Source organism: Lethenteron reissneri, chromosome 58 (genome assembly GCF_015708825.2).
Source record: "Lethenteron reissneri isolate LAM-NWPU_2019-01 chromosome 58, ASM1570882v1, whole genome shotgun sequence".
NCBI lineage: Eukaryota > Metazoa > Chordata > Hyperoartia > Petromyzontiformes > Petromyzontidae > Lethenteron > Lethenteron reissneri.
The window spans coordinates 6989425-7010634 of record NC_083836.1 but is presented as its reverse complement, the minus strand read 5'-3'; the positions used below and the strand labels follow the sequence as shown (position 1 = coordinate 7010634).

Below are 21210 nucleotides of genomic sequence, written 5' to 3'. Positions count from 1 at the left end.
TCCAGCTTACATTAATACATTAATACTCTTAAAGATCACAAGTTACAGATAATTATGTATATATGTGTATAGTCGAACAAGAAGCCACGAGGATGTCGAGGTGACCAACTGGGGCTCGAGATTCTGGTTCAGTTGCAAGGGGCTCGTAACCCATCCACATTCATTTTTAAATCCTTTATATTAAGTTCACTTGCTTGCTTGCTTGCGCGCTTACGACCGTGCAAATCTTTCGGTCGTTTTTTAACCCACTTCCCGTGATCCAATCGAGCTGACATTTTGCACACAGACTCGTTGTGCGTGACAATTAATTTTCGTGAAATTTTTTTCTCCAAAATTTTACACTTTTTAGGAAAAAATACATTATATTTAATTACCAATTGCTTAATGGTGGCAGGCAATCATCTGACCCATAGGTGGCAGCCATCTCAAGCCAGAGGACGAGAGGACTCTAGCCGCCACGCATATAAAGGATTTATAGTGACAAACTTTGTTTTTACGGGTTAATTTTTATTCCCCCACCACCCCACCGCCAAAAAAAATGGGAACAAAAAACCCCAAAGGTAAAAATGTGCTGAGGGAACAGGGAAGTTGGCAGTCATGAGCAGACTGTAATGGATGACATCATCATATCTGCTTGGACTACAGGACAGTGTGCGTAGGATTTGATGGATGCCCTTGTGGTACCCACTTTATAAGAATGGGAACCGCGTTGATTGTAACAATGACCAGGGCATGCTCCTCCTCACCATACCAGGAAAGGTCCCGTCAAGCATTATTCAACATCGTCTTACTATCTAGATGTGAAGTTTTCGTGACTGCAGGGATCCATACTCTTTGGTATGAAATAAATCACAACGTTTCGATTGCAACACAAGCAATCATCAGATTGAAAAACCACAGCAATACATTTTTTGCTGATTTTTTTCTTGCTGTGGTTTTCCCACCTGATGATGATTGCTTGTGTTGCAATCGAAACGTCGTGATTTAATTTATTTTATTTTATACCTACGTGACTTTACCGAAAGAACCAAAGAGTATCGTCTTACTAGGCACGCTGAGAAGAAGCAGAGTACCATTGTGTTTCCAGCAGGGGTAGTCCTGCACAGAGACCATGATAGTATGTCCGTCCGCTACGGCAGAGGTGCAGGGAATTTCAACACAACCCACGTCTTAGGAATCTCCTCCCTCAGCACGGCAGAACACACTGCAGGATGCTGTGTGATAAATCATGTTCCTCTCTGTGAGAAGAGTAAAGCGGGACGTTGGTTTGTAACTGGCGACCAATAATAATGTTTTGTGTACGTTCCACAATTTATTTGCATTGTGTTAGACTCCCTGTATTGAATAGTTTTTTTTATTTGAATTTGGAGTACCCATACCATAAAAATATCTGGCAGCCCAGCTATATTTATTTTAAAGGGCCTGACTGCTGATGAGGCCTAGAAGGTCAAAAGTTTGCTCGCATGGACAAATACTGTCGAATAATATTCGCCCAGAAGGAACGCCGGTTAATGGATAAGAAACATTATTTTAATGCGAGAGGCGGACCAACGTCGATTTATTTTATTACCCATATATGTCAAGTACATAACTCCTTTATACCTGTCAAACTTAGGTTCCATTCTTTATAAATGGTGTAAATGGGCTTCCTTGTAATAAAGTAACGCACAGATTGATTACCAAACCGCCGTCCGTTTAAACGTAGATGTAACCGCACCAAGAACATTCATTGCGTTCGGAAACTCAGGGGCATATCTCCCGTGAATTATGATCAAATTTCACACGTCACATTTGGGACGCTTGGGATTTTGCAATGCAATAGACGGTGTTGAGTGAATTGTGCCTGCGGAGGACAGCAATCCTTTGACCTACAAGAAGTGAAACACAGCAACAGCTGCTACAACCAGCTGTTTGTCAGTGCACTTGTTTTTCCTGCGGTGTATGTTTGTCGCAAGCGGTTACAACCGACGATCCATTCCCGAGGGACGTTATCGAGCCGTGATCGTGTGGGGAGGGGTTTGTAAATTGCCATCGCCTGAGGAGTTCAAAGGCACCTTCCACGCTGACGGCGGTTTTAAAATATAGATTAAAAACATACACCCGTACGGACGCACACACGTACGCACACGCGCCTGTAAATAAATAAAGCGATTGTCTGCAGTGTAAGAGGTTAATTTGCATTATACATTTCAGACGGTACTGGCTTTTTTTGTGCGTGGTTTATCAAACGCCCGGCAAGGTTATCACGCCGGAAATCTGGGCGACCAGCCAGTTTGCCACGCAAACCATTTAACCCACAATTCTTCCGCTCGTCGGCGTGACGTCCTCTCGGCATCGCATTTTGTCCTCCCCCGTCCTTACATCAGAAAAAAAACATTGCCTCGCCCTCAGCTGCGCAGCAAAGAGGAATGGGCGAGTCGCCTTGTCTACATTGCCTCCTTTGCCTCCCACGGAAGCAATCATACAAATTCGGGAACCGAACGGCAATGCCGTTGCGCTCTCTAAAATGGGCTTTGATGTGGCCCTTGTAATGGAAGAGGCATATTAGGGAACCACTGTGAGGCATCAGAGGACACGTATGGAGGGGGCACTGTGGCGAATTCTAGGCTCGGGCGATGAAATGCATTTCGGTCATGGTTGTTTATTTATTTGTAATTTGACAAAAGCTCCGGTAAAAGGCGTGAACTGGAATAAGTGAAGGGGGGAAGCGGGTTACAGAAAGTCCGAACTCAGTGCTCCTGAGATCTGGGATGGGAAGAGCATTTTGGTCATGTTCTTCTGCTTTTCCTCCTCACCTCCGATTAACACAGTTGGCCTATGTACGGTGTGAAGGAAGTTCAACATACATACACACATACGTGCATACTGTGGTGCCACGACCACGAAGCAACTCCGCAAACGCCGCAATCCCCTTCAGACCCCCACACTAAGCGCATACCCACACACAGCGCAACCACGTAGTGTCCTGATGGGGGGTTGCCTGGCACATCGGCTTTTAATCCAAAGGGCCCCTAGAGGGAGAGTCCCACGGTTTCCCGGTGCCAGGAGATTGGCCGCCCCTCACAGGACAGGTTACATTGCGGTGCCCCTAAATTGGCTTAAGATTTTTCGATTTAAAGCTTTCGTGACTGCAGGGATTCATCTTCTTGGTTTTTTCGGTAAAGTCACGTAGAAGAGAAATAATATAATAATAATTTTAAACATTATAAAATAATTCTCACGATGTTTCTGCCACAACGCAAGCAGCCGTCCTCAGGTGAAGAACAGGTCTGTCTGAAAGACAGCGTCCGACAGACCTGTTCTTCACCTGAGGACGGCTGCTTGCGTTGTGGCTGAAACGTCGTGAGAATTATTTTATTATGTTTAATTTTTATTCTTTTATTATTTCCCTTCTACGTGACTTTACCGAAAGAACCAAGAAGATGGCTTAAGATTGTATGGGAGCAGAACGAAAAGGTTCACTGGGCCAACCGCAATGAGCCAATAACAAAGTTAGACACTAAACTCTTAGTGGGGTGTTGCTCTGGTTGTCCCTCTGTGCTGCCCAAAACATATTTCCCCGTGTGTCTTCTCTATGTATGTATTTCTGCTACCTTGTACCTCGTGTCTGTTCACGAGTCCTTGTCCTCTGTTTACGTTGGTATGCTCATCCCAGAAGATGAACACAAAATTTAGCAGTCTTTTGAAATACGTGGTCAACCAGGTTATTGTCAAACTTTGTTGTTGGCCGACTGGTTTGCATCGCATTATGTTTCTAAGGTTTGTTGAGTTCGCGTCTCCCATCTTATTGCTGTATTTTCCTCCTTGCAGTATGCCATTCTCTGTGTGCTCTGTGTGTGATGTCCCTCTGTGTGTTCCCTCGCTGTGTGTTTTGCCGCATTTCCACCTGATGATGAGCGCTTGTGTTGCATTCGAAACGTCGTGATTTATTATAATTATATTTCATTTGTGATTTATAATTTATTTTATTTATACATACGTGACTTTATCGAAAGAACCAATGAGTATAGTAATTCCTGCAGTCACGAAAGCTTCAATGCTAGATTCTGTTTATTTTATAATTTTAATTAATAACTAATGTGCTGTGAAGAAGGGCCATTGTTGGTAATATACTTTTTCCATTTCAAGGCCGCAGTGTTATTGCTAAATATGTTGAGTTTTCTTTTCAATCAGTGCAGGCACTCTTATAATTGTGTTTGATGGCATCGCAATACGTTTCAAATGACTCTCTGCGAAAGACAATGGAGAGGCAAAATCTCATTAGTGATGGGATCTCAGTAATGGAAAAGACGATATCTCAAGAGAGATTCATGAGATTGCGTAATGTTTACTTTCATATTTGTATGTGCCCATAAGCTGCAATCATAATTAAGCATTTATGCAGTCACACAATAGCCTATAGCACCGAAGAAAACAGAGTCTCATTTGAAGGGTCCGTCAGTAGAGGGTAGAACATCGGCTCTTATAAATAGGAATGCAAAGCAATAACCCACAGAGAGAGCACAGATTACACTGTGTAACAATCTTTTTTTGTTCCTGGGTAGTACGTGTTATTTCCTTATTGCTTATGCCTCAAAAGTACAGAAAATGGATATTATTCCCCACAAACGTTGCTTCTGTGACCAGGACATTGATATTTTTAAATTTACCTATTTTCCAGAATATTCCAGATAGATTCAGTGCTGAGTAAACTTGGAGTAACTTCTAGAACATTCTAGAACTTTCCAGTAATATAAATAGTAGTATAAATACAGGGGCCTTAAGCCCACCAGTTCAGTTTAGTTCCAGCTGCCTAAGTGGATACATATCTGCATTTTTCTGAGATGGCATCAAGAGACTGCAAGCATCCGGAAGATGCATTTTGCTATGTCTGCGGCCAATTTATCAAGACAAGAGCGAAAAAAGTACTCTGTGGAAGTATCTGCTAAGATGTGTGAGGCCTACAAGGCATATTTCGGCATGCCTGCCGGGGATCAAGACAAACCTTGAGCACCTCATTTCACCTGCGAGCAATACAACAACAACTCTGGAAGGTAAGATGGCCAATTTAATTTTACGTTCAAAAATTTGCTAAAATTGTAAAATTATAAAAGTTTTTAACTTAAAAATGTTTTACAATTTTCAGTGTTATGGAAAAAAATATATATCATGGGTGAAATAAATGTATTTTTGTAGGATGGTATAGAGGGGAAAAGAGAGCCATGTATTTGGCTATCCAAAGAATTTGGTGGGATATTCTTAGGTTTTTTCGGCAAAAGTCACGTAGGTAAAACATTAAAATTAATAAAAGTAAAATAACATAAAAATCACGACGTTTCGGAGGCAACACAAGCCTCCGTCTTCAGGTGGAACCGTCACAGCTGTGAAGACGGAGGCTTGTGTTGCCTCCGAAACGTCGTGATTTTTATTTTATTTTACTTTTATTAATTTTAATGTTTTACCTACGTGACTTTACCGAAAAAACCTAAGAATATGAATCCTTGCAGTCACGAAAGCTTCAAATCTATAATTTGGTGGGAACCCACCCCCAACCCTCTTCCTGATGATGAACGCTTGTGTTGCGATCGAAACGTCGTAGTTTTTATTTTATTTTCTTTGAACCTATCTACGTGACTTTACCGAAAGAGCCAAAGAATATATTGGTCATTATTTCTCTGGTTTATTGAATTATTTAATTATCATGGGTGTAATGTTACAGCATGTGCGTACTGTAATAAGCTTTATAGACTGTAATGGTGAGGCCATGTTTTGCAGGCTTATTTTGCATGAACTGCAGGCGAAAAACTTTTAAGTCATTTTTATTCTCATTACTGAAAAGTGCAAAAATCGACACAATAAGAATACAATTACAAAGTCATGGGGAAACTAATATCGCGATAATCGTCAAATCGTGACATTGGATGCTGTCATGATAATCATGGCAACCCGAGTTCGTCGTACAGGGACTCCTCTACTCTCGAACATTCTACTAACGAACTTTCAGACGTACGAACAAACCTGTCCGTATGTCCAGTTGCCTGTTCGGACCTAGAGTCGTAAGTTCAACCGCTGCGTAATAGATGGTGGTGGTGGCATCTACATCTACAGAACGTGAAGAACCAGTGGCATCTACATCTGCAGAACGTGAAGAACCAGTGGCATCTACATCTGCAGAACGTGAAGAACCAGTGGCATCTACATCTGCAGAACGTGAAGAACCAGTGGCATCAACATCTGCAGAACATGAAGAACCAGTGGCATCTACATCTGCAGAACGTGAAGAACCAGTGGCATCTACATCTACAGAACGTGAAGAACCAGTGGCATCAACATCTGCAGAACCTGAAGAACCAGTGGCATCAACATCTGCAGAACATGAAGAACCAGTGGCATCTACATCTGCAGAACGTGAAGAACCAGCGCATCTACATCTACAGAACGTGAAGAACCAGTGGCATCAACATCTGCAGAACGTGAAGAACCAGTGGCATCAACATCTGCAGAACATGAAGAACCAGTGGCATCTACATCTACAGAACGTGAAGAACCAGTGGCATCTACATCTACAGAACGTGAAGAACCAGTGGCATCAACATCTGCAGAACGTGAAGAACCAGTGGCATCAACATCTGCAGAACATGAAGAACCAGTGGCATCTACATCTGCAGAACGTGAAGAACCAGCGCATCTACATCTGCAGAACGTAAAGAACCAGCGGCATCTACATCTACAGGAGATTATACAACTTTTAAAGCCATTCCCTGTGTTTAGTGTACACGCCGTACAACGTGTTTGGAATCGACTAGAGTAAAGTTGGACTTACGAACAAATCGATTTACGAACAGACCTCTGGAACCTAACTCGTTCGTAAGTAGAGGAGTCCCTGTACTGTATGCGTAAAAGTGCCGATAGATTTTCTGCACATGGCAACGGCCGTGTGTGGATAAGGCTACAATAGCTGCGTGTGTCCCTTTCTTAATCTGTCCACTGCACGTCTGCCTGGGGAGAGCCACAAAGGACACAGGATGTGCGTGCTTTATTTATTTGTTATCTCCAATTGAGCAAACCCTAATACTTTTTTTTTACAAGTTTTTGGGTTTTGTCCAGAATTCCCAGCTAAGCTCAACATTATCAGCAAATGTTTTTTTTTTAATCCACAAAACTTTTCTCGACAACGGTTACATAATGTGGGGCATCTGTGAGGGTGTATGTGTGTGTGAGTGACATTGTGAGCACAGTAGGGTGTACAGGTGTTGCATCGGCCAGTCATCTCAGTCAGTCGACCCATGTCACATGGGTCTGCCCCATGACCTCCTGTCAGCTGGCATTCGACACTTCACATGGCCTCAATGTGCACATAGCCTGGCACAAGTGCCACAGGGACGTCGCTGCCAATTAGTGGCGAATGGCGGTTATTGTTGTTGTTGTGTCATTCCATATGTGTCAGTCGTAAATTCCTGTACCTGCTTGTGTCTGTACATTTGCACGAACGGTTATGTACGTTTTCAGAGTGATGGCACAGTGGTTCCGACACTGTCGCTATCAGTCCCCGTGAGTTAGTTTGGATTCTGTTCTCCAAAGCCAAGCACAAAATTCGTTAAAAAGTGGTATTTGTAGTCTGCACTAGAAGTCGCCTAGGTTTGATCTAGCCTCAAATATCTGCCTGCTAGAATATGTGAATGTCAACACATGGGGAACGAAGGTGGCTGCGTGTGATGCTGGCCACACCACCACTCCTCTGTGTGCAGTACTGGCCTCAATAGGTGATCGCTAACAGCATTGGTTTCTTCACTTTGTGAGTCTGAACGGAGGACAACTGTTTTGCGTGCCTTTATACGTATGCGTGTTTGTTCAACTTGTTTCGCAGCGTACGTAGCCAACCGTGTTAATCTGAGGTGCCGGGCAAGGACAACAAACCAAAGACAAAAAGCAGTTTGAAAAAAAAACAGTTTTGAATTTCGATTTAAAAGTGCATAGATCCAGTGGCTTCCTAATATCGGACGGAAGAGCATTCCAGACGACAGCAGAAGCGCACCTGAAAGCATGCGATGCAGTGACTGTCATTGTTTGATGGCTAGCCAAACCCCTTTGGGATAGTCAGGTTACTTTTATTTCTGTTTACATACGTGGCGCCTTTCTGACATCAATCTGCCACTCAAAGCGCCATCACATTAAAATTCAACATCAAATTTGAATATAATAAACAAGGGGACAAAAGTATATATTGACATACTATCTACATATTCTTGTTTTTTTCGGTAAAGTTACGTAGAAGGGAAATAATAAAATAATAAAAAACAATACAATTCTCACGACGTTTCGATTGCAACACAAGCAATCATCATCAGGTGTGAAAACAACGGCAATACATTGTATTTTATTATTTCCCTTCTACGTGACTTTACCGAAAGAACCAAGAATATGAATCCCTGCAGTTACGAAAGCTTTAAATCGAAACACTATCTGCAGTTGTGTAAATCTGTAGCTGCAGTGGCGTCACAGTGAGAACTCTGCAGTTGCAATCCAGATGTCGGTAGTTTGTTTCTCCAAGCGCAGCGGTTGAAAAAATTTGAACGTTTCTTGAATCCACCAAATCTTCTCCCACCCAGCAATGTCAATAGATTCACTACAGTTAGTCGATCAACGGGCTGCGTGTGGTGGGGTAAAGCGTGGGTACTCCCACCTCTTCCAAGACGTCTGGCAAAAGTGGAAGAGTAGGCCAAATATTCGAGAGAGATATCGAGAGCTCCCTCTGGTGGGATGCCCTTTTACCAGCAGTGGTATGAGCAAGGAATTGCTGGCCTGCACTTTCCCATCAAATCACATAAAATGAGCTTCCTCTCGTCGAATCCCCAAATATTATCCTCCTATCACCAGAACCCCTAATACGCGCGCTGCCAACGTTTTAATTTCGGCAAGCAGATGGCAAAACTAACGGGGGAATCGCCGTCACATTCATCACTGGAGATGACAGCGCTGGCCTACTGCAGGTGCCATGCCGCCCGTGCCACAGGAATGGAGGCTTCTCGGTGCCAAACTTTAGATGGCTCACCCTTGAGGGCGGCGAGCTCAATATTTCCAGCATGCACAATATGCCGGGGGGACGGGGGGGGGGGTGAATATTGGATCCTTTCACTGGGCTGTCTGAGATGTCCAATATCAAGTTAGACACACTTTCCCAGGCGAGCTGCCAAACGGGATCCCATCTCCGTTGCGCTGACTTAACGGCGGGGGTGTGGGGGGGACGCGGGTACATCTGCTGGACTGCGGCTCACGTTCGACCGAGGGTTGCATGTGCCGATTGAAAAGGAGAAGGGAAATACAAGCGTCATAACATTCTCACCGAGCACACGATCGAAAAGGGGCAGAGGCGTGAGAGAGAGAGAGCGAGAGAGATGTTGGGTTGCCAGATAGAGCCATGTCATTTTGTTTTCGTGCATTTTGAAGTTAGGGAGATTTGAATAAATACACGCAGACCTGTGTCACGTAAAAAATATTACTTGCAAAGGTTAAAAAGCAGCATTGCATGCCTACTGTGAAACTACCGCAGAGAATATTTGTCCGTGAAAAAAAAACACATACGTGGTCACCTTGTGTTTTATAAATGGTGCAAACACCAGTGTACTAATGATTTAATTATTGTATTGAACTCGTCAATGATGCAATCACTTGGTTAAGAATATTTGAGGTCGTATAGTTAGTTATGCAACGGTGCAAGCAGCGTTTCCTGGCTAGTGTTTTTTTTCCTCCATACAGATTAGCGTGTCGATGGATGTGCGAATTAGGTGGAACACATGCTGCAGGTTTATTTATGCAGAATCATTTATCTACTAAGCGCCTGTATATGTTTTCCCAAGCATAAACTATGAAGCTATAAACACACCGAGGCTGGCTGAAATGCATTCTTTATAGCAGGCAATGAATGATGCAATGGAGTAAGGGTTTGTGCACCACATGGAGGTTATGCTGTGGATGCAAGAATCCCATCTATTGAGCTACAATGTGGCTTTTAGATCGCGGTAGAGCAAAGGGGTTTCCTGACCCATCTGTGTGGACTTTTCCGTATTTATTTCAGTACTAGGGTGTCCTCCAAATATGCCAGTTTCCTCTCACGTGCAAAACTCCTCAACAAAAAGGATGTGGCCAAACGTCAGAAGGTAGGAACCTCCCTGAAAAGTAATCTTGAGACAGATATTTGATAGAGGGACACAAGTGGAAAACAGAGCGGATTTTGTGTGTAGTGCCTATATGGGGTAATAATTGAATAAGGCTTGGGATCAAAATGATGAAATGAAGAGGAAATCAAGCAGGATGTAGGTGCTTTTTAAAAACTGAATTTGATAATGGAATTCAACATACCAACTCGCCTGAAAGAGTAAGTGTTCAATCACTGCACATCACCTGCTATGCCATATATCAGCAACATGGTGCACTGAAAAATAAAATGAGACAAAAGATGAAAGGAATGCAAGAGGCGTGGGGAGGTGCACGCTTCGATTCCACTCAGCGTCAACCAAAAAAGAGGAACACATCAGGGAACTGATACAAGCTGGGCTTGGACCTATTAAGAGTAGCAGTGGGGTAGGGAGACCTTCACCCCACAGTATATATATATCATAGCTGGGGTTGATGATGATGAAAGCTTCACCAACAGCTATTTCCTTATCAGCCAAGGGACAAAAATATGTCATTGTCATTTTCTGAGAAATATGTCCATCTTATTTTGGCCCAGCCAACTTGTGAGTGTTCCCCTTGTGGCCCAAAAAATGCATCATATGTTCAGACTACTTGCACGGCTCAACTGGCAGAGACTTAATGATGGGATTGATTAGGGGCCTGGAAAGTATCCCAAGACACAAGAGACAGTTGTTGCATCCTTACTCTGAGTTTCCCTGCCAAAACTCTCTCTGTAATATGCTTGCATCCATTAACAGAGCTCTTTTTGCCATCTGTCCGAGTCGAAGGTGGCCTTTGATTCAGAAAGACCACGAGAAAATGGAAACGGTACGGGGAGGCTTTCATCCAGAAGCGTTTCGCTCAACGTGCTGGGCGTTTCTTCAGCAGCTGAATTGAGTTCCTGAAGAAGCTCTCACCGCGTGGAGCTAAACATCGGATATCGTTACGAAAGACATGCTGTAGAATCCAATCGCACATTAGAGAGCTAATAATCACAACCGTGGAAACACAGGCAGCAGCATGTATAAGCAGTTTAACACGTAGGCTTTCGCGACCAATATCATCGATAACACTGGTCAACAAAAAAAATTCTGGCCTGGACTTTTGCAGCTGTTTTAGACTAATTTCAGGGTGCTGAATCCAAATCTGATCTCAGATTTGCTCTATTACATCTCATTTTTATGCTATCGGCATAGCCCATTGTCATTGATTTTACTCGAAATTAACTCTGTCACTTATGATTGCAAGTTGTTTCGAGTCAGTGACTGCTTTAGTGTTAAAATATCGCGCTGTATTTTTAGGATAGTGTCTTCATAATATCATTTTATGTAGATATCCACATTTATTTAATATTTTTCTTCCGCAGTTTTTATTGAAAATGCAATATTTGATATCTCAAAACCTGATGTGATAAACAAAAACTGATACCAGATTTGGAATCAGCACCCCAAAATTACCTTAAAACCGTTGGAATACCTTATGCCAGAAAAAGTGTGTTGACCAGTGTAATACAGGTTTTTTTGGGGGTATATTGCGTAAATATATAAATGTGTCGTTAAACCCACCACCACCCGACACAGCCAATTAGTAAGGTTTGTCACGTAAACTAAACATGCCAATTCGTTACTAGTACAGCACACCGGTGTGTTGGAGAGCAAAGCCACAACATGTTTACGATTCTTAATGTTTACGACATGTGTACAACTGTAAACATGACTAATCGGCTGTGTCGAGTGGTGGCGGGATTAATGACACATTTATATCATTACGCGATGTAACCCAAAAAAACTGTATTATTTTTAAGCAGAACTCCATTCTATGTGACCACACATACATAGAAATATATTTTTTATCCATTAGTCTACGGACTTCCCAGACCAATGCCAGCAAGCAGCATGTATTTCAGCAAGCAAACGCCAGATTAGTTGCAATCTTCTGGGTTAGAGCATCAGAACCAGGCTTGTTACGCAAACATGCTGCTGGCTAATCAGATGTCCTCGTATGTTGAACTTCTTTCGTACCGTACGTAGCCAACCGTGCTCATTGGATTTAGATGTAGAAGTACATAGCTCCAGTGGCTTCATAATATTGGAAGGAAGAGCGTTCCAGATGGCCGCAGAAGCGCATCTGACAGCGCGCGATGCGTTGAACGTTTTTGTTCTTTGGCAAGAATGCTGAATATGCAAGAATGCTGAATATGTAGATACAATATTTTTAAAGTATTTAAAACTATGAAGCATTTGATTTTATTTTAGCAGATAAGGCCCACTGAACTGGAGAACATGCAAACAAAAAATAAACAGGCGTCAAGGTCGGGAACGATTTCAAGACCTCCTGTATACCAGGCGAGGTAGTTAACATCACGCCACCGCGGCACCCTATGTGGACCCCATACAACGCAAAAAAGCAGCTCTGTTTGATGTGGCTTGGTCGCATTCGTTTTGAATCACGGCCGATGATGTTCGCAGAGTCCCTGTTCCCCCTCTATTCCGCGGGCGACGTTTTATACCGGGCTCACGTGGAGTTTCAATAGTGAACAACAACAACAACAAGAATCACGGTCGTTTGATGACACTTAGCGATGTGAGCCAAGCAATGAGGTCACTCACGTAGGGGAAACCGAAGAGGTTGAACTCGAGCATGCCGGGGATGGCCCACTTGATGTCATTCCAGTTGGCCCCATTGTCACCAAGCCAGTGGCCGGCGTACGATCCAGATCCGGGCATCGTGGACCGGGAATAGATGATGCTCCTCTTCTCCTGTCCGAAGATCTTGACGATGGCCCTGTGAATTGGGGCAAAGGTGCCGGACCTAACGTCACTGCGCAACGACCCGGTCGTTTCGCCTGCCGGTCGGCGAGCAATGGAGTGATGGCACCAGCTCACATCGCAGCCTCACAAACCTGCAACGTTCATCACCTCACACACTCGTTTGGTGATTGATTAATGCGCACATTCATTGCTACCGCTCTCTACGATTAGCACGGTCGGCTACGTACGGTGCGAAAAAAGTTCAACTTACATGCATATATCTGTCGAGGCGACAGCGTCTGAAAAAAAAGACCTGGTTTTCACCTGAGGACGGCTACTTGCGTTGTGGCCGAAACGTCGTGAGAATAATTATTATTATGTTTTATTTTTATTATTTTATTACTTCCCTTCTACGTGACTTTACCGAAAGAACCAAGAAGATGAATCCCTGCAGTCACGAAAGCTTTAAATCGAAATTTGCATACATATACATAGAATATATATGTATCGGGCTAAGCTTTGTCTCTTAGAGTCTGTAAACTTTGAAAGCCAACCTTGATAATAAACTTGATTTGAAGCTTTCGTGACTGCAGGAATTACTCTTTGGTTCTTTCGGTAAAGTCACGTAGAAAGAAAATAAAGTAAATAATAGAGTACGACGCTTCGATTGCAACACAAGCGACCGTCATCAGGTAGAACTAAATTTGTAAGAGAGACAAAACACAGACACGGAGACACACAGACAGACATACAAGCAGAGAGAGACAACACAGACACACAACATAGAAACACAGAGACCCAATGCCTCTGTGTCGAGGCCTTAAAGAAAGAACCAAAGAGTAACCTTGATAATCTAAGACGTAGCTCCTGTGCTAAGCTCCTAAAATAATAAGTGTAGGGTTTCACGTGTGTGCTGTACAGCTCGCCAACGTGTTTATCTGAAGAAGCTGACAGCAAAAAAAACATTGGATATGCCCAATAACACACGGCACAAGCAGAAAATACATTGGAGAGCCATAAAATTGTTTCCCAATAAGGACGTTCCTCTTTCAAGAACAATGCTCCGCTCAAATTTCGATTCAAAGCTTTCATGACAGCATGGATTCATCTTCTTGGTTCTTTCGGTAAAGTCACGTAGAAGGGAAATAATAAAATAATAAAAAATATTATATTATTGTATTATTTTATTATATTGCTTTATGTATGTAGAACAATACCCAATCTGCTTTACATTTCAAAACCAGACCATCAATGTGCATTTTTTATGTGTGATTAGATCTGCTACTGAGATCTCTCGTCTTAAAAAAAAAGTTTGTATTTAACATATTTCTGTCTTATATTGCTATGCAGTGCCCCCATTGTTTGTTAATATCTTCGTTTTGAATTAATGTATCTGTTTGATGTACAGTATGTGTATATCTTTTTATGAGTTTTAATGCAGTTAACATATCATGCATTTATTTTACAGTTCGTTAACTTAAACCTTGAAGACCAAAGAGTCGATGGAATAAAACATCATTTATTTGTATGCGGGGAAACAGAAGGGGCTTTTTTTTATAACGAGGAATTCATGCCAGAGATGCCCGGACACCATCAATTAGAGGGCAGTGCACTTACCAATACCATCTGGGAAACCGGCAGAATGTGTTTATCAAGAGTGAGACCCGAGAAGGTCAAACCCCAACCAGAGTTTTTCTTCTTTGAACAAATGCTATTATTTCGCACAATTATAGGAGACTTCATTTAAATTTTCTACTGTTACGTTGAGATATGGAATGGGAGGTCAGTTTATTAAGTCGGTTTAAATGAAAGCAGTCAATCGTGTGTGCCACACCGGTTCGTAACAACACGTAAAGTGCTTTCGAAGTCCAAATGAGACAAAAATGCAATTGCCTTGCGCTAAAACCTACCGGTAGGCTTGGGTGCATCTCGGCTTATGCATGCAATCCATGGACACGATTGTTGGTGGATAACATGAAGAAAGCACCGTCGCACGGGTGATAAGCCACGCCGCTGGGCAAATAAATGGGTGTTGCGAGCAGTGCAGCAAGTAGTTTTCTGGCCTATGCATGTCCACTCTCATTTGTTATCCCTGTACAGATGCTGCTGTCGTGTTAAGTTTGGGGCACTGGACATGCAGTCCAGAGATTGCCGCTTCGATCTATCGGCGGCCATTTTTAAAAGTCCCTCCGCCTCGGTCAACACAGCGGCCTAAATGAGCACACCACAGTTAGTCGATCGGCAGGAGGCTGATGGTGGGGTAAAGTGTGGGTACTGCCAGCTCTTCCAAGATGGTTTGTGCAGTGGAACATCTGCCAGCAGTGGCTTGAGCCAGTCAATGTAGGGCTGCACCCTTACTGTCTTAGAACGTCTAATTTATGCTTGAAACTGAAATAATGAAAAAGGAATTGGACAAATATTTCAAGACCCTTCTAAATAGATATTAAAAATTCACTGGTGGTTTCTTCGGTCGAAACGTAATATCGTTGTTTTATATTCGTGTTCATGTGGCGTGGGTGTGTGGGTGTGTGGGTGCGTGCCTGGCAGTGGTGAGCGTGCTACACTATAATCCTGGCTTCCCGGGTTCGATTCCCGCCCATGACCAACACCAGTGACGATTATCTGAACCGGTCCTGGGCCTCCTATAGGTCGACTCAGCCTCGCCTTCGTGGTCGGGCGTGGTGATGGCCACCCACTCCCCTCGTGTAAACTGTGCCGGCCTTCAAAAGGGAGACGTGGCACAGTGGATAGCAATGCAATGCGCTCTGAGCAGAGACCCGCGTTTGAGTCCCATCAACGGCTACCATCAGTGGCTATCGATATCTGAATTGGTCCTGGGATCCTGTTCCGCTGACTCAGTTTAAATTATAGGGGCGATGATTACTATGCACAATCTGAATTGAGTAATTTGCGGGTAATTATTGTTTTTTTTACTTGGCAAATTTGAACCATGAAGCTAGCAAATAATGGCCTATTCTTGCGAATGACGTCAAATATTCTTTATTGTCCGCTATTAAGCCAATGACGAGTATTTTTTACGGTTCATACACCCGCAGTAATAACCACGTGGGGGATATTTGTTTACGTGTTCACGTATGCAAGCATGTGTCCATGTGTATGTACGTGTGTGCGTATGTATGCGTGCATGCACGTGATTACACATGTACGTACATGTATGCATGCACGCATTGTGCTTTCATTTCAGTACACACGCCTGCCTCAGTGTGCCATGGTATGAGCAGTATAATGAGGCTCAGTCTGTTATCTCGGTCAGGAGTGTGAATACACAACCTGCTGTCATGAAGGCAGGCTTCTTCCAAGCAAGCTATGTCCTTAAACATCAATCAGGCCATCTGCAACGGCGACACTGAATGCATAATGCAGGCAGTGCAAGTGGGTGGTTTTTCACCAAACCATTTGACGTTCGCAACTGATTAAAACATATCTCACCTTCTCTGTATTAAGTAATTTATGGTGTCTCAGTATGTGCGTCGCTTTGGTATTATTCATCTATAGTTTAACTGGAATTACACTGTCGAAGTTTATTATATTATTGAATTCCGCGAGTGGATATTTTTTTGTTCGTTTATGTGAACCAAGGTTTCGTTAACGATTTAAGTTTGATTTTTCATTGAAAAAAGCCTCCAGTATGCTGCCTTAAAAAAAGAAAATCTCCACACAGTTGACATATCTGGAAACCTTCTCACTCACATCTTCTGCTGCTCAAACAGAGTCTGTCAATATTCAGACTCACCGCATTATTCTCGAGCAAATATGACAACAGGGAGGGTACGCATGCTAATTTCCACGTGTTTTTAAATTATTGATTTGGAATTAAGCTAAGCGGTGCATTTGGGAGACTGTGCCAGATGCTGAAACATAAGCTCCATTCAGCACGGGAAACTTAATACAAACGAACATTAAAAATGAGTTTGTTTCCCCAAATAAAGTAGAATTGTTCACCACTGGAATACGTTTTAAAATGAAATCCGCATACATGAAATGAAATCTAATGTGATCATCTTCACACTACGGATTTTTACTTATTGTCTCCAAGGCTGATGCCAAGCTTTGAAATATTCGAACAAACCAGACTAAAAACAGTTAAACATCTCATTCAAATGGAATCCTTACCAATGAGGCATTAAGTAATTTCAGGCATGCACATTTGCCTTCTATAGAATAATATATTGCATATGACACGTGTTTTATAATGTTTTATTCTTAAAGCTCTGACCAACATGTACCACAAATACTTAGTTTTGTTGTTCGAAAATGCTGATTTAATTATGTTGGGGTTATTTGCTGTGGCTGCTGCAGTACAAAATATTTATTTTGCCATTTTCTGCCCCTGAGCATTTATTTTTATTCCAAAGAGAGAAATATTGGATTATGCCTCTATTGAGAGCTGAATGTCAGCAAATGGGGAAAGCATTTTCAATCAGAATTACAAACACAGAGAAAACTAAATACTGTTAAAGGGATCATAATAGCTCTGCCCACCTGCATTTCCATAAATTTATGTATCTGATTATTTTACATTTATTACCCCTATAGACCCATGCGAGGATGAGGCAGTTTGTTTACAATGAGGAACATATGGCAGCATGCAAACACTTGCGAATGGGAATAACAATACAGCACTGTAATAATTTATTTGCTCGTATAAAAAGGCATCAATGTGTCTCAAGACGATTATTCAGAAGGGCCATACTACCGTGGTTACTGTTGCCATGAACTTCACTCATTGATTCCTCAACCCATACCAGACACTGACTCTTTAATCTGAACTCTTTCTCAGAAGCGACCTGGCCACAAATGATAGCTCAACGAAGTGGCTTATCACGTGGATATTTATAGCAGCCAAATAGTCTGAACGGACGTTTTTTGTGAGGACCCGGAGAAAAATCCACGTGACCACGGGGAATACGTGAAAACTCCAAATGCACAGGTATCGTCATGGTCGGAAATTTCACCCACGACCTCCTGTACATCAGATGAGGTAGTTAACATCTCGCCACCATGACGCCGTCATCCATATTGTGTTCGACACCTTTCTGCAGACCAAAACATTATTCTTTCTTATTCGCACTGCTTGAATTAGGCCTTTCCTTCCTTTATCTTGTTTCCCCAAGTTCGTATGGCCTTGCACAATTTTTATCTATTGCCTCTTATCTGTAATACTTGCAGCAGTACACCTGTTTTTTTTATCTAATATACACCTGTTTGTTGCTGACTACGTGGCGTTTTGGGCCTTTGAGTCTTTGCTCAGCAACTGATAATAAAACACTCTATATATAATATATGCCGAAATTATATCTATATATTTTTAAAAATGCTTACATAAGAGTGAAAACCAGAGTGCCAAGATAAATATAGGTATTCGACACGTAAAATAAAACAATATCCAACATTTGCAACTAGATGATAAACCTACTTGCTGTACCACCCCCTCTTCCTCCCCCCGACTAAGGACAATATTTAAAAACAATCAGGTTGTATTGTGACCACTCGCCTGAAACACTGCTCACCCAATACAACTCACAATTCACCTCACACTATTCCATGATGCTGACAGTAATTTTGTACAGTATTTGTAGTGCACTGGAGATTTAACTTTACGTACTAAAAACTAAACGATATTTGCATTTTACCAGCTCTTTTCAGAAACGATCTAGAAATCACAAATGATAGCTGAACGGAGTGGCTTATCATGTGGAAATACATGTTAGCCAAATACTCTTAAACGCATGTTTCTAAATGTGGACAGAACATCCGAAGGACTCAGATAAAATCCAAGTCCAAATATACAGCAGGCGTTAGGGCTGGGATTGAACCCACTACCTCCTGTATACCAGGCGAGGTAGTTACTTTAGCGTATGTCCTTTAGGTCATATTTATCCACGTTTGATCAATCCGATCATGTGATCCAAAATGAAGGCGTCCCTCGAATGTATGTACTCAGTAAAGTCCATCATCTTCAACGGGCTGGTTGTGAAACAGCCATGAGGGAAGAGATTTTAATTCCATTCACTTCATTCACATAGTGCCTGCTCACTGGGCCAACAATCTTTGGTCACTGCCAACTGATCTCTACCTGCCTTGCTCGACATAAACTGATTCAAAGGCCAAATAGGCCTTTGGATGAATACGTACGTTTCATGCAGATGCATGCATTATGTAATCCTTTCTCATGTAGACATTTAATTAACAGTACCGAAACTGCTCGGTAGCGATCGGCCCAAATGTGTTTGCGTATTCGCACGGAGAATAGGATTCCGAGTTTTGGAGATCCTTTTTATCAATCCAGCCAGTTTTTTTAATCGGGTAAGTCCGGAATAACAACAAACCAAAATGTTTAGACTTGATCATCTTGACAAGAGTTACCGTGACCTCGTGTTCGAGACGAATGGACACAGTTCATTAATTAACGCTTTTAACCTCGGTTGGAAAGCGTTAAAAAAATCAAACACCCTTTATCCGAGCAAAAAGTTACTTTGGAAGCAGCGGTAAACAATAATTATCTCACGTGAATTGACATCAAGTCAAATTAATATCCAAGAAATATTGATGCGTGCGCAGACACACAGCTACTGAACTGGAGCCTAACACTGCCACAAAAGCATTCATTAGATTCAACCTCTAATCTGAGAGGATACATCTTCTTGGTTCTTTCGGTAAAGTCACGTAGAAGGGAAGTAATAAAATAATAAAAAATAAAACATAATAAAATAAAATAATTCTCACGACGTTTCTTTTATTATGTTTTATTTTATTATGTTTTATTTTATTTTTATTATTTCATTACTTTCCTTCTACGTGACTTTACCGAAAGAACCAAGAAGATGAATCCCTGCAGTCACGAAAGCTTTAAAACTGAGAGGATACGTTTTATTTTTATTCTCTTTAAGACTTTTGTGGTTAGTGGACTATGGCAGATTAGCAGGCTTCATAAATGATCAGAGCTACAGATGTGCAATGGCATTAAACCCACATGGGATGAACTGACAGATGACTTACTGATGACATGGAGATTATATCCCACCCGGTACATAATGAATAGATAAGTTCACTTGGTTATGGTCCACTTAGGGCCCCAAGTCAATGTCTGTGGTGCACATGTGGGTTTACATGTGAGATGTGTACACGAGTGTGTACTTGTCCGTCCTTGACAAAACATGTGTGACCGTGTCTTTGTGTGTCCGGTGACCCGGGTTCCATTCATGCTCACGGCCAACACCAGTGGCAATTATCTGAACCGGTCTTGAGCCTCCCCTAGGTAGACTCAGCCTCAAAATAAGTACCTGGCGCAGCATGTAAACATCGCCACTGGAGAGATAAAGGCGGTCGGGCATGGTGCTGGCCATCCACCCCCTCGTGTACCGTTCCGGCCTTCATAGGTGCTCGCTAACAGCACTTGCCTCAACAGTCTGTTAAGGCTACACGGGAGATCTTTGTCTATGTGTGTTAAAGTCATGATGAGCGATCGGTTGTGATCATTAGGTGCGCAATATATCAATGTATCTCTTCATCAGATGCAAAATGATACAGCACTCAAGGTAAATGCATTTAACTTTGACGAATATAAATTATTGATACATGTATATTATATGCAAATTATATTCACATGCCATATTATATGCCAACGGAGTGAACAATTCTGTACTACACCATTGGAACCTCCTTTGCCAGTAGCAAATTATGATAATTGTTTCTTTACCCTTTTATCTGGCAACAAAACTGACACCTTTTTTACAAGGAGTCATGTTTGCATTGACCACAATACCTGCGGTCGGAATGCAAACAAAAAACACGACTCTGATAATGTATGCACTGTCCTTGAAATTGATTGGTCCACACCCGAGACAGCTTTTCTTAGAGCCTCGTCTCACATGGTGTTATAAATGGTGTTGTAAATGCTTACCCCGAGCTCTCATACTCTGATGGTGCATTGTCTTTGAGTTTTGCGCCTTTTGGCATCATCTGGTCCAACACCATGTGAGACGAGGCTCTAAGAAAAGCTGTCTCGGGTGTGGACCAATCAATTTCAAGGACAGTGCATACATTATCAGAGTTGTGTTTTTGTTTGCATTTCGACCTCAGGTATTGTGGTCAATGCAAAATGACTCCTTGTAAAAAAGGTGTCAGTTTTGTTGCCAGATAAAAGGGTAAAAAAAACAATGATCAAATTCTGCACTAGCTATATCCACTACAAAATAAAAATGAGGCTGACAATAACCAAATTCTGGAATCGAATTGCGAGTCCAATTGTGATCTCACATTGTGACTTATACCACGTGTTGTT

The 21210-nt window shown here is 42.2% G+C and overlaps 1 protein-coding gene across 2 annotated transcripts in view; it reads right to left on the bottom strand.

Moving 5' to 3' along the window:
- Positions 1 to 21210, bottom strand: part of LOC133357558 (sucrase-isomaltase, intestinal-like) — a 341356-nt gene that overhangs the window by 113631 nt on the left and 206515 nt on the right. For both annotated transcript variants that reach the window (XM_061575541.1, XM_061575542.1), the window contains exon 16: positions 12765 to 12939. In XM_061575541.1, coding sequence (XP_061431525.1) covers positions 12765 to 12939 — 175 coding nt within the window. The remainder of the gene's footprint in view (positions 1 to 12764; positions 12940 to 21210) is intronic.